At 36.5% G+C, this 13,200-nt stretch overlaps 2 protein-coding genes and 1 pseudogene across 4 annotated transcripts; 2 read left to right on the forward strand and 1 right to left on the reverse strand.

Moving 5' to 3' along the window:
* Positions 1 to 1,010: 1,010 nt before the first annotated feature.
* On the forward strand, positions 1,011 to 7,303 carry LOC103343858 (TMV resistance protein N-like). Of its 3 annotated transcripts, XM_089055241.1 has the most exons (6): positions 1,011 to 1,646; positions 3,159 to 3,278; positions 3,376 to 4,471; positions 4,687 to 4,962; positions 5,061 to 6,149; positions 6,241 to 7,303. In XM_089055241.1, exons 3-6 carry the CDS (start codon positions 3,419 to 3,421, stop codon positions 6,964 to 6,966), a joined length of 3,144 nt encoding a protein of 1,047 aa, XP_088911367.1. In that variant the 5' UTR covers positions 1,011 to 1,646; positions 3,159 to 3,278; positions 3,376 to 3,418; the 3' UTR covers positions 6,967 to 7,303. The 3 variants fall into 3 exon arrangements, with proteins under 3 accessions (XP_088911367.1, XP_088911366.1, XP_088911368.1); XM_089055240.1 differs by lacking the exon at positions 1,011 to 1,646 and having other exon boundaries at positions 2,389 to 3,278; XM_089055242.1 differs by lacking the exon at positions 1,011 to 1,646 and having other exon boundaries at positions 2,389 to 3,278; positions 5,061 to 6,144; positions 6,241 to 6,468.
* Positions 7,304 to 8,048: 745 nt separating this feature from the next.
* LOC103343682 (egg cell-secreted protein 1.3 pseudogene) lies at positions 8,049 to 8,988 on the forward strand (annotated as a pseudogene).
* Positions 8,989 to 9,130: 142 nt separating this feature from the next.
* LOC103343950 (uncharacterized) lies at positions 9,131 to 10,878 on the reverse strand. The gene is made up of 2 exons (XM_016797208.2): positions 10,102 to 10,878; positions 9,131 to 9,540 (listed from the first exon to the last, which is right to left on the reverse strand). Exons 1-2 carry the CDS (start codon positions 10,759 to 10,761, stop codon positions 9,358 to 9,360), a joined length of 843 nt encoding a protein of 280 aa, XP_016652694.2. The 5' UTR covers positions 10,762 to 10,878; the 3' UTR covers positions 9,131 to 9,357.
* Between the last annotated feature and the right edge of the window lie 2,322 nt (positions 10,879 to 13,200).

Genomic DNA, 13,200 nt, shown 5'->3' on the forward strand with positions numbered 1-13,200 from the left:
TTTTAAATATTCCAACAACTATATTTGTAATCAATAATCATGATTAATTTTAAGCAATCTCAACGGCAAAATTTAATGATTGTTGTTTATTTAAAAATGCTTAGATAATTTAAACACACTTACATAATTCAATGAAGAGTTCGAATTATTCCGGGCATACGTATGGTATTGTACTTATTTTTATTTTTAAGTGAAATTCAATTATGTTTTGGAATTTTATTTTTTTAGGTTAAAATGTTTAGAAAATTAAATCACGAGTGAAACAAAAATAATGTCAAGAAAAATTAACAAGAAACAAAATTTAGGGGTTAATCATTCTTAAATAATTTAATAAAGTTGCAGACTCAAATTATGAGTCTACAAGGTTGGAGGAAAAAATTTTGAGTCTGAAAATACATAAATAGTTGTATTTTAGAGAGTGAAAATTTGAGCTTTAAACATGGTTGGAGATAGTCTTACCTCTTCACGCCTCAAACCCATTTCCTCGAGGTCGTCGTCAACAACACCATCAGACCCATTTCTACGCTTTTTTCTGAGAAATTGAGCGGGAAATTACACGGTAAAGCTGATATGCAAAAGTGAAATTAGAAGCAAGAATCTTCTAACAGTGATCGAGAGAAGTCTTTCGACCAAAAGATAAAAAAAAGAAAAAAGATTGAGATCAGTATTCTTTTGTCTGCACATGTCCTTCAATTAAATCTCACCACGGTTTTAACAGGAAACCGACCATTCAAATAAATGGCCTGACGTAGGGGGCCCCTATAATTGGTCTCTGAGCAGAACTTGTCCGAAATGAAATGATGCCCTCCTTCCTCTATGATCTATCATTGAAAAGCAAATGAAATTACTCATTGCCCAAAGAAGACTTGGACTCCCATTGGTCTCTGAGCAGAATTTAATGGGGTTCTTCCTCCCTATTTCATAAAAAAGAAAAAGCGAAAAGACTGGAACTTTGAAACACCAGCCATACAAATTAAAATGGAAATCTTAAGAGACTGGAACTTTGATATATGCGTGTAACACAAGACATGGTCGTAGAATTTGTGATACATTTTCGTATTAAGGGATGCAACAATGGATGTCTCTCAGAAAAATTGCTTTAAAACTTTTAAATTTTTTCTAATTACATTTTTCGTTTCTTTTCTCATCGTAAACAAAATTTATTTTTCTTCTCCTTATTGATGATTTCTAGACGGATCATAAGTAAACGTTGTATAGAAAGAAAAATCCATAATTTGATCAATTGTTCTCTTTTACTCCATATGTATCGTGAGGAAAAGACCAGGCAATTGCCTTGATATGTCCTTGAATTAAATCTCACCACAGTTTTACCAAGAAACCGACCATTTAAATAAATGGCCTGATGTGGGGGGCCCTTATAATTGGTCTCTGAGCAGAACTTGTCTGAAATGAATTGATGCCCTCCATTGAGAAAGCGTGTGCTTAGTGTAACTACACGGTTTCAACCTTTTCTCCCTCTCTCTCTCTCTCTCTCTCTCTCTCTGCTGGCCACTACTTATATCTCCTCTTTTCCGAAGCTGTTAGCTCTGCTTGTTCTTGTTAATTTCTTGGCTGATCTTGAGAAGTATTTTTTGTGGGTTTTGGTTGGCTTGCTTCGTCTACATTACCATATCTGCTTTGTTCAGGTAACATTAATTAATAAGCTAAAGCATATGCAGTTTATAGTTCACTGCTGTGGTGATGAGGCTTTTCAATGCCAACACAGTTGTTTTATAGATGTGGTATTTTTGTCTCTCTGCGGTAATATCTTTTGTAACACATGGTTAATATCATAATATGTCAAGTAGGTGACACATTTGCGCATTGTTTCAGAAAGGGATGCCACGATGGATTGAATACAGTTTTCAATAAAAACACTAGTGTGCATAAACTTCAACTAAAATACCGATGTGCTTGCAAAGCAAAGCCATTTTGAGTCTATTGTTTGCTTAAATTGCTCTAATTACATATAAACTTTTGTGTTGCGCTTGTATGCAAAAAAATTCCAGATTAATTTTCAGAATTAACTAGTTATTTTTTTTCATTGATGAGTTGTAGAAGTATGAAAAAACATGTAAAAGGAAAATCCTTTACCCCTTAACCAAATTTCGTTATTATCGTAGGGAAATATCAAGTAATTACCTGCATATTTCCTTGAATTAAATCTCACCACATTCCAATCAAACGAAAGCACCCATTGAAAAGCAAAAGAATCATGAAGCTTTCTTTTATGGGCTTCTTCCTCCCTCATTGGTGAAAAGAGAAACCGTGTGCTCCTCACTACACGGTTTCCAAGTCTCTCTCTTTTCTGAGGCTGCTAGCTTTGTTTTTTCTTGTTGGTTTCTTGGCTGATCTTGAGAAGTTGTATATTTTGTGAGTTTCTGGCAGGCTTGCTGGTCTTACAAATTCTCTGGCTTTGTAATTTTTTCGGTGTTGAGGTAACACTAAGCTGAACTTGTTGGCTTGCTTCGTCTACATTTCCATATCCGTTTTGTTCAGGTAACATTAACTAAAGCGTATCTGTTTTGTTTTAAACGTTCATAACATCATGACAAGACGACCATTGCAAGCTATTTATCATTTACCCAAATCTGCTTCCTAACGTCGTCCTTATTTTTCCTCTGGATTACTAAATTTTAATCCTTTTCCTTTTGCAAGCCATTTATCATCATCTTCTATTTATTAGTTGAGTGTTTGGATTTTTAAAGATTTAATTAGCGAAAGCCTTATTTTCATCGAGTGTTTACAGCAGCAGCAGATTGCCAAATGGCATTGATGAGCACCCAAAGAGATTCTGCCTTTCTTCCTTCAGCTCGTCAGTCTGCTCCTCAACCGAACCACGATGTGTTTTTGAGTTTCAGGGGTGAGGACACTCGAAATAGCTTTGTATCCCATTTATACCACGAATTGCAGCTCAGGGGCATTAAAACATTCAAGGATGATCGTCAGCTTGAAATAGGGACACCTATTTCTTCAGAGCTCATCAAAGCAATCGAAGAATCAACGGTTGCAATCGTTGTTCTCTCGCCAAATTATGCATCTTCTTCCTGGTGCTTGGATGAGCTTACAAAGATTCTCCAATGCATGAAATCCAAGGGCACAATTCTGCCAGTGTTTTATCATGTGGATCCCTCCGATGTGAGAAAACAAAGCGGCAGTTTTGCGGACGCCTTCGCTGAGCATGAGAAAAGGTTTAGGGAAGACATCGATAAGGTGAAGCGCTGGAGAGATGCTTTAACAGAAGTAGCCAATTTATCTGGGATAGATTCAAAGAATGAGTAAGCATGAATGAATGAACAACTTCTCTATATGTCTTAACAAAACCCATGGCTTATATTTTAGACTTCATGATCCTTTTACTTTTCCTCCTTGTAGGTGTGAAAGAAAGCTTATTGAAAATATTGTTGAATGGGTGTGGATGAAAGTACATCGCAGATTCAAATTGTTAGATTCCAGAGAGTTGGTGGGAATGAAGTTTATACGTGAGCACATAGATTTGCTTTTAGCTCATCCTACGGATGATGTTCGCTTTATGGGGATATGGGGGATGGGCGGAATTGGCAAAACAACCATTGCTAAGCTAGTATATGATAGCATTTCTACCCATTTTGAATCTAGCAGCTTTCTTGCTAATGTTAGAGAGGTTTCTCAACGTGGTTGTCTTGTTGATCTACAAAGACAACTTCTTTCCCCAATCTTAAAGGATCGAATTGCTCAAGTTTGGGATGAACAGTGGGGAACCTCTGTCATTAAGAATTGCTTGTATAATAAAAAGGTTCTTCTCATTCTTGATGATGTGAGTGAATCAAGCCAACTTGAAAAGTTGGCTGGTGAAAAGGATTGGTTTGGTAAGGGGAGTTTAATCATTATTACAACTAGAGATAAACGGTTGCTAGTTAAACATGATATACATATATCATATAAGGTAGAGGCGTTAGGTCATGATGATGCTCTTGAGCTCTTTAGTCGGAATGCCTTTAAAAAAAATAAGCCTGAGGAAGGTTTCTTGGAATTGTCCAAGGGTTTTGTAAATTATGCCAGAGGCCTTCCACTAGCTCTTAAACTTTTGGGATGCTTAGTGTATAAGAGAGATCAAGATGAATGGAAAAGTGAATTGGAAAAGCTGCGGAAAATTCCTAAGTCAGAAATTATTGATTTGCTCAAAATAAGTTATGATGGACTGGATGAGATGAATAAGGAGATATTTCTTGATGTTGCATTTTTTCGTAAGTGGAAGGGCAGGGGAGAATTAATTGAAATACTAGATAGTTGTGGCCTATGTGGTCTTATTGGGATAAATGCTCTCGTTCAGAAATCGCTCTTAACTATATCAAATAGGAATGTTGAGATGCATGATTTGATACAAGAAATGGCATTGGAAATTGTTCGTCGAGAGTGTCCTGAAGAGCCTGGTAGACGAAGTCGATTGTGCAATCATGATGATATCTCCCATGTATTCATAAACAATACGGTACCATAGTTATATAAAAGATACTAAGTTTTGGAATATTTATGATTTGTCTTTAACACAGTATTAGACTTAATTACTGATATCTTTGATGTATTCATAAACAACATGTTAAGAAGTTATATAAAGATAGTATTGGAAGATATATGATTTCTCTTTTAACACATGATTAGACTTAAATGTGCAATTAACTTTTCCTTTACTATTCTTAATTACAGGCAACAAACAAAATTAAAGGCATTGCCTTACACATGATGAGACTTGAAATGGCAGATTGGAATTGTGAAGCCTTCTCTAAGATGTGTAACCTGAAAGTTCTTGAATTCGACAATGTGATCTTTTCTTCAAGCCCCATAATTCTTCCTAATTCCTTGAGAAGTATCAGATGGAGTCATTATCCTTCAAAATTTCTCCCATCAGGTTTTCAACCGAATTTCCTTATTGCACTTAAGATGAGTCACAGCAAACTTGTTCGGCTTTGGGATGGAAGAAAGGTAAGAGTAGGGACCATATGCCATTCTAGAAATTAGTTATAAATATAAAAAAAAATCTGAGCTAATTATCTATTCTACAATTGTTATGAATTGTACAGGACTTGCCCAACTTGAAAGCAATGGACCTTTCTCACTCTAAAAACTTGACCACAACCCCAGATTTCAGTGGCATTCCGAATCTTGAGGTGTTGTATTTTGAAAGTTGTAAGAATTTGGTTGAGATTCACCCGTCAATTGCAGATCTCAAATGTCTTAAAAGGTTGTGGCTTTGCTTTTGCTCAAAATTGAAAAAGATTCCAGAATTTTCAGGGCAAATGAAAAATTTGTTCTTTCTTAGGCTAGAAAAGACGTCCATTGGGAAATTACCTTCATCAATAGGATGTCTGGTTCACCTTACTTTTCTGTTTCTAGATGATTGCAAAAATCTCGCGGGTCTTCCGAGTGAAATTTGTAATTTGAAGTCTCTTAAAGAACTGAATGTGGATGGATGCTCAGAAATTGACAAGCTCCCAGAGAACATGGGGGAGATGGAGTCTCTTACATTGCTTCAATTGTATGGAACTTCTATAAGACAGCTGCCACGCTCTGTTGTTGGTTTGAAAAAACTAGGCATGCTAGATTTGGGTAGAAGTGGATCACCCAGTTTATTTCAAAACAGAAATGGTTTTGTGTTGGCTTCGCTTGATGGTTTATTCTCTTTGAAGAATTTGAATCTGAGTAATCGTGGACTTTGGGAAGGGGGTCTTCCCAGTGATATTGGCTGCTTGTCCTATTTAGAAGTATTAAAGCTTAGTGGAAACAATTTTGTTACCCTTCCTGCAAGCATTGGATGTCTTTCTAAGCTTAAGGTATTTTGGGTGAATGGGTGCCAAAGGCTTCAACAATTGCCAGATCTTTCTAAGCTTATCTCATTAGTGGATATAGACATAGCCGGTTGCACTTCCTTAAAAATGTTACCACATCTTGCGTCAAATTGCTCATTAGTGGATATAGACGAAAAAATATTTTTCCTAAGCTCTTTCTTCAAGGGCTTCAACAACTACGAAATACGTTTTCGTGTTAGTTTTAATTGTACCAATTGCTTTGTATTGGTTGACAATGAAGGCAGCGATAGTATAATACTGAAAATGCTACAGCGATACCTGCAGATTCCGCTTGCTTGGTTGGAGTTTCAGCTTCAGCGTAAGGTTCTCTCTCTCTGTCTATCTCTCTTTTGTTGTTTGCTATAATAATAATTACAACTTACTAACCTCATATATATCTATGTATATGGTACAGGGCCTACATGCAATCCGTGCCCCTCGTTTCCCAATCCTCTTCGAAATTGTAACTCCTGGAAGGAAAATTCCAGAGTGGTTCAGTAATCAAAGTTTGGGAGATTCCCTAACTGTGAAGCTACCTCTGGATTCATGTACCACGTGGATCGGAATTGCTTTATGTGCTGTGTTTGAAGTTCAGGCTGATATTCCTGAATTTCATTATTTTCAAATTAAGTGTTGCCCACTTGGATTAAGGGGACATACATTATTTTCAAAAGATTTTAAAATAGGTGATTTTGTGTCAGATCACCTTTGGGTAATTTATGTATCTCGTAAACAATTTCAGAAGATATGCGGTCGGAAAAAGAAAAAGCTTTTGTTTGATGTTCAGTCTCATCATTATTTTCAAGGCGGAGTGTCGATAAGCTTAAAGTCTTGCGCGAGTGTGAAGAAGTGTGGGTTTCATTTGGTGCACGAGCAAGATGTGGAACAACTCAACCAGATCATGATGAACAAATCCATCATCAAGAGCACTACTACTTGTCCTACCAAATCAGTTGATGCACAAGGTCAACAACGCCACGATGACGAGGAGGCTAGTCCTAGTGGAAGTGGTAGCTCTCACCAAAAATCTCTCTTCTGCAATACCCATGCTCTTTCCGAAGATGCAGACCAAGATGAATTAAATGATGTTGTTGACGAAGCTCGGCCCAGAAAGAAAAAAGATCGAAGTGATTGGGACTGACCTATGATTCCTCAATTTCAAAGCAAGAGGCATCACAGCTGCTGCGTTTCAATGTGAGTTGCTGCTTTTGCTGATTCTACTTATCATTTTGTAGGAGAGGAGAACAATTTATCTTGCTACTTTTTTTTTCCATTGCATATGTATGTATATGCAAGATTTATGATGCAAATAAACAGGACACACTGTAACTTGCTACTTGTCAAAATGTACTCACAGTTCCACAAAAGCAGAGAATGTAGTCTTCATATTAATATTCACACAGTGGTCTGTCTTGATGACAACATTTTCACACTAGGGAAATCATTTGAGAGGCAATGATTTTGGAGCTATTATTTTCTTTCGATTTTTATTTTGAGACATTTTGGAACTACAATGAGACATATGTTCTAAAAATTAAGATGTATTGTAAGCTATAGATATGTTCAAACAAACAGAGCCGAACAAACATCCAAGAGCCATCAACCGAAGGCCGAATGGAACCAAATGAAGCCCAAAATGAAGCCAACTCCAGTATCTAGCTAATCAACAAATCACAAAATTATTAATTTGTCTAGCTCTAAGCGAATTCCAATGAGAATTGAAGCATAGTTTGGAGTCCAAGAACTAAAAATCTAATAGAAAATTAAAATTGCAAATGTGGTAAAGGCGAGTTGGTCAATGTAGTGTGCTTGCCCCTTGTACCCGAGTTCAAACCCCCTCACTTACCTTACATTACAATAGGTTGAAATCACCTTTGTCAATTTGAGAACAAATTTGAAATTAAAATGTAAAGCAAACATGAATTTAATCATCCAATTATGGATCTCAATCAATCTTTTGGAATGAGCACGAATAGTGAATACACTAACCAACTTTCGGTAAGCAAACGAATGGTCAATCCTTTTGACCATCAGCAAACAAAACCAACACTAGCAAGCAAACCAACCATCACAAAGACCATAAATTATCCATTAATTCGTCTGTGGTTGGGAATTACTTTTGGTTATTTTAATTCCCACAAATTTTGTTATATGCATCAACTTCTCCTGCCGTTAAGTATCACATGATTATTGTCATTATGAGTTAGTCTCGGCAGCCTCTTCACCACCCAATGCACGTAACGGTTTTTTTTTTTTTTCCTTCCATTTTATAACACAATCACCTTACCATCTATATAAAACCCTTCATTCGAATCAATCCCTTACTCATCCACAAAATCAAAATGGCAGCTTACACAACTTTCAAGCTCTTCCTTCTTACAGCTCTTCTAGCCTTGACTATGCCATTCTTAGCCACAAGTGCTCGCCCTTTGAATCCTAACATAATTTGGTCAAACTCGAACCTCGTAGCCAGGTTGAATTTGGATGAAGAATCTGCCAACTGCTGGGACTCTTTGTTTCAGCTCCAGTCATGTTCTAGTGAGGTTGTCATGTTTTTTCTTAATGGTGAGACTTACTTGGGTCACAGTTGCTGTGAAGCCATTAGGACCATTGAGCATCAGTGTTGGCCTGCCTTACTTGGCACGCTAGGGTTTACCGTGGAAGAGACTGATGTACTCAAGGGTTATTGCGATGAAGCCGATCATGTTAAATCCCCGCCGTCAAATCCACCATCACCACCATCAAGTCATGATCCTACTAATGTGAAAGTTGTTCCTGGTTCAGAGAAGTTAGTCCCTTGAAGAATTTGAGATATTCAATCAATAAATGTAACGCACATGAGGTCTCTAGCCATGTTAGTTACTTAACTAGTAGGGTCTATTTTGTTCATGATCTTAATTATGTTTTAGCGTGAATCATTCGCAGTGTTTTAATGGCTTAATTGGTCTCACCTTTATGAATGTATTACTATTTAAGACTGAATGATTAGAATAATCAGTTTCTATCGAATTCTATATGCAAAGCACCATATTTTTCACTTAGTTACAACAAGGTAAAGGGTATTCAACAAAAAATCAACAATATGATTTTCGTCTGCATATTTTCTCAACTCTATATTCTTATCCATATATTGAGTTGTTAATTAAGTCTGACTAAGATTTATACACAAGCGGTTTATAACTTAAGTAGTTAAAAGTAATTACCCTTGCATAGGTCCTAGGTTTGATTTCCCGCTCGCTCAATATTGCTTGTATAAAAGAAAAAAAATTAATACCACTAAAAAATTATATAAAAGTTACACCGAGTAAACGATTAACAATTAAATACATGACATGCTAAAAGAAAACAGGATATATACAGTACCCTTTAAACAAAGAGTCTTACTTATACACTCAACATGCATCAATTCTCAGAAACAAAATACTGAGCATTCATCATAATTAAACATCACACAAATAATTAAAGGGATGCATACAAATAAACCACTTAAATAGGTAATCAATAAAGATCGATATTGATTAATTGAGATTATTTAGAAGAGGTGGTGTTGCTTCTTTCCATGAGACTCTTCCTCTTCTCTCTCTGACTCTTTCTCCTCATGATGCTCGTGGAAGGCATACCCACCCGAACCAACTGCCCCTGTTGCCCCAATCTCCTCCTCTATCCTGTGCCTGCGAGCATGCTCTGGGTCTTTCTTTGCCTCGTGCTTCTCATACTGCCCAAAAAAAGAAACAACTTTAGGGTCAAAGTTTCTCCTTTTATATATCTAAGCTCAACATTATCTTTCAAAATTATATATGTGATATATCCTATAGTTCGATTCGGGCCAAAGTTTCTCATTTTATATTTTCATTAGTGTTAGAAAAAAAAAGAAATGGAAATTACGATGGTCCTGGAGTTTGATTTGGTCCGTTTTAAGTTGTAACTAAAACAAGATTTGGCCTTATAACTACATAATCATTATACTTAACGCAAAGTAAGATTGGCAATTATATAATTTGTCAATAAGATCTGGATTAATCTCCCACTTCTTCGGTTATGTTATATTTAAGTGAACGGGTATACGAGAATTTTTTAGATATAACAAGTGTATACATATTATTTAGATGATTGATTATCATAAAATAGGTGATGTATACTTATCCATCATAATTTAGATGATTGATCACAAATCATGCACTAATATGCCTTTGAGAATGATCATAAATCCACAATTAGTATGCCTAATTAAAATAATAAATTAAATCAGAAAAATAGGGTTGAAACATTAATCTACCAATGCATAAGTGCCAGCAGCAGCAGAACCTAGCTCCCCAAGTTCCTCGAGATGTTTGTGGTGCTTCTCCTGCTTCTTGTAGTCTCCAGAGTCACTAGACCCATAGGTTTCAGATGTCTCGCTGTACCGTCCGCCGTAGGGCTCATCAGAAGAGTAAGCAGTGGTCTCGCCACGGCCGCCGTGTCCTTCTTCCGAGTAACTGTCTCCGCCACCGACATCTCCAGTACGTCCTTCGCTAGAGTAACTGTCTCCGTAACCACCGCCGCCCCCACCGGTACGACGTCCTTCACCAGAGTAATCAGTGCTGTCTCCATAGCCGCCGCCGCCGGTACGACGTCCTTCACCAGAGTAACTGTCGCCGTAGCCACCGCCGCTAGCACGACGCTCTTCACCACCAGAGTAATCAGTGCTGCCGCCGTAGCCTCCTCCGCCAGTACGACGTCCTTCACCGGAGTAATCCGTGTTGTCGCCATAGCCGCCGCCACCACCACCGGCACGTCCTTGAGAAGAGTAACCAGTGGAGTCGCCATAGCCAGTGCTGTCGCCGTAACCACCAGTGCGGCCTTGATCTCCATAACCAGACTGAGAGAAGGATGAGGATTTGTCTTCGTCTCTGTCCTGGTTGAAGAGGCCGCGGGGTTGCTGCTCCTCGTTAGCCATGTTGAGGGGTATTTTGGATATTTTGAAGAAAATGCGAGAATGAAGGAAGATTATGAGGTAAGGGTGTTGCGTTGGGTGTGCATGGTGATGGGGGGGCTTATATAAGCGTTGGGTGTCCAAAAACTCTCTTTCTGGCTTTAATTTGTGGCTCTTCTCTCTCACAAGCTCGTACGTAAAATATCCACCTAAAGTGGGGCTCTCTTGCTCTTGCCACATGCACGGCTACCTATCCATGCCTTGGTGGACGGTCTGGATTCGTTTGGATCTCTCTCTCTCTCTCTCTCCCCTGAAGACATTGCTTCAACAAAGACTTTTCACTTATTACACCTTGAAAACTAAATATATTTTTATTTATTGTCAACGGATGCCAGTTGATATCAGAAAGAAAAATGAAGGTTGATTTACCATTCTTAACCTGAACGAATATTGTATTACAAAATCATGCCTAATTTTTTATTTTTTATTTAAATAAAAACACCTATCAAATAGGTATCAAACTTTCTCTCTATCGAACAAGATTTTTACCAAAAAATCGACGGTGTAGAATATATATATATATATACAGCTTTCATTGAGGGATCTTTCAAATAATCTTATTTAAGAGACACTCTTGTAAGGCTTACTCCGGATTATATTTCACTAATCCAAACCCTTCTATTTTGTAGATATTCATTCAATTATCATCTCTACAAAAAATCACTTCAATATGATATAATTTGACCACTCAATTAAATAATTGAAATTTTAGTACCTTCTTGAAGTCCATGTTTTTTGATTTTGTAGGACACAATTAGATGTCTAACTGATTTCCGATTTGTCTAATTTTTTGCATGGATGATCTATGAATGAAGACTTAAAAAATAGATGGTTTGGATCGTTGAAAAAAAATCCGTATTGTACCTAAAGGGCGTCCCTCAAATAAAATTATTTGAAAAATCCCTCAATAAAAGGGATATATATATATATATATATACATTAATCCCTTATATTTGGATTCATAAACCCAAAAAAAAATTATAAGTTTTTCTTGCAAATAATTATGGAATATGGGTTTCTTAAATTCCATCGTTGTCATTTGAAAAATTCCAAAACAATAATCTATCCACCGCCTTCCCTTATCTTATGGGCGAAGGTGGCAAGGTATGTACTAAAACGTCATATTGATCGATTTGCAATGTGGGGGACTAAAATGATGATTTGTGATAAGAATGATAACGAGAGTGAAAACTTGAGTTGCATATTCACTCAAAATTATTATTGGGAGGAAAGAAGGTAGGGTCATTAGAGTCAACCCCTCATTGTTCACTTGTCCTCCAAGTATGCTCACTTGTAATGTCCTCCTTTCATCATTGTTAAATGGAAAGGGTTTTTTAAGAGAGCTATTTAGTCATTTTTCCGTGATTTTGATGAAGGTAATACTTTTCATAAACAAAAATTGGTTATGTAATGGATGGCTACCCTACGTTTTGGCTTAAATGGCACGACGAAGGAAGAGAAAGAAACAATTGCTTTTATCATTATTCCCCGGGACCCTTTACTTCACATGAAAGAGACTAGAGAAGATGGATTTATACTATACGATATAAAAATTAATAAATTAAATATATGGATCCTAAATATATATATATATATATATGCAGTTCCGCTCATCTACAGACTCTAATATCACGTATTCAAGAAATTCTTCACGACAGTAAACGATCATATTCAATTAATTGAGTGAAGCCCCAATTTACTCCTCCATCTAAGATCTTCAGTTTCCTCCTCCTTCCCAGTATCTCTTGTATAAAATATTATAAAAATAATAATTTATTTATTTTTATATTAAATGACACTATTATGAACATGATGGTCTCACGATTGAAAAGCAAGTGTACAATATCCACGTACTGTTCTCTGATAGGGCCAGATACTTGCTAAGTCAATTTACTAAAGTTGGGATTGACAAAATGAACCATGACCTTGATGGAAATTAAGGAGAGGGAAATACTTGCCTCCTTATTAGGAAATAAGAGCTCTTATTTTTTTGTCAATCACAGAATGACATGTATGTAGAGATTTTTCTTTTGATGTTTTTCATGAATTATTTTTGTCTATGTGTCAAACTGTAATTTGCATGAAGTAAGAATGTCTCTTTCCAGGGAGAGAGAAGCAGTGTCCTTTAAAAGAGGCTAAGATAACACGCACCACCACCACAAGAACAATAATATTTTCTATCTTAGAAAAAAAAAGAAGACCAATTAATAATATAGAAATTAACACCAAGTAAACGATATTATTTATTATCAACAATGAGAAATAGATAGATACATAGCACTCATTTAACAAGCACACATAAGCACTCAACAATTATAACATTGTTGAGATCAAACCTCACTCATAACAGATAAGTAAAATCACAATATATATAAATATAAAATATAGTATTTATTTGTAGAT

This window comes from Prunus mume, linkage group LG6 (assembly GCF_029339155.1).
Source record: "Prunus mume cultivar Tortuosa linkage group LG6, ASM2933915v1, whole genome shotgun sequence".
Taxonomy (NCBI): Eukaryota; Viridiplantae; Streptophyta; class Magnoliopsida; order Rosales; family Rosaceae; genus Prunus; species Prunus mume.

Excerpts from the sequence above, each read along its gene's own strand:
- LOC103343858 (XM_089055240.1), top strand. The coding sequence starts at position 2,767 with ATGGCATTGATGAGCACCCAAAGAGATTCTGCCTTTCTTCCTTCAGCT. Across the intron at positions 4,963-5,060 it reads GGCTTTGGGATGGAAGAAAG|GACTTGCCCAACTTGAAAGC; the intron begins GTAAGAGTAGGG and ends TGAATTGTACAG. Across the intron at positions 6,150-6,240 it reads AGTTTCAGCTTCAGCGTAAG|GGCCTACATGCAATCCGTGC; the intron begins GTTCTCTCTCTC and ends TATATGGTACAG.
- LOC103343950 (XM_016797208.2), bottom strand. The coding sequence starts at position 10,761 with ATGGCTAACGAGGAGCAGCAACCCCGCGGCCTCTTCAACCAGGACAGA. Across the intron at positions 9,541-10,101 it reads CTGCTGGCACTTATGCATTG|TATGAGAAGCACGAGGCAAA; the intron begins GTAGATTAATGT and ends TTTTTTGGGCAG.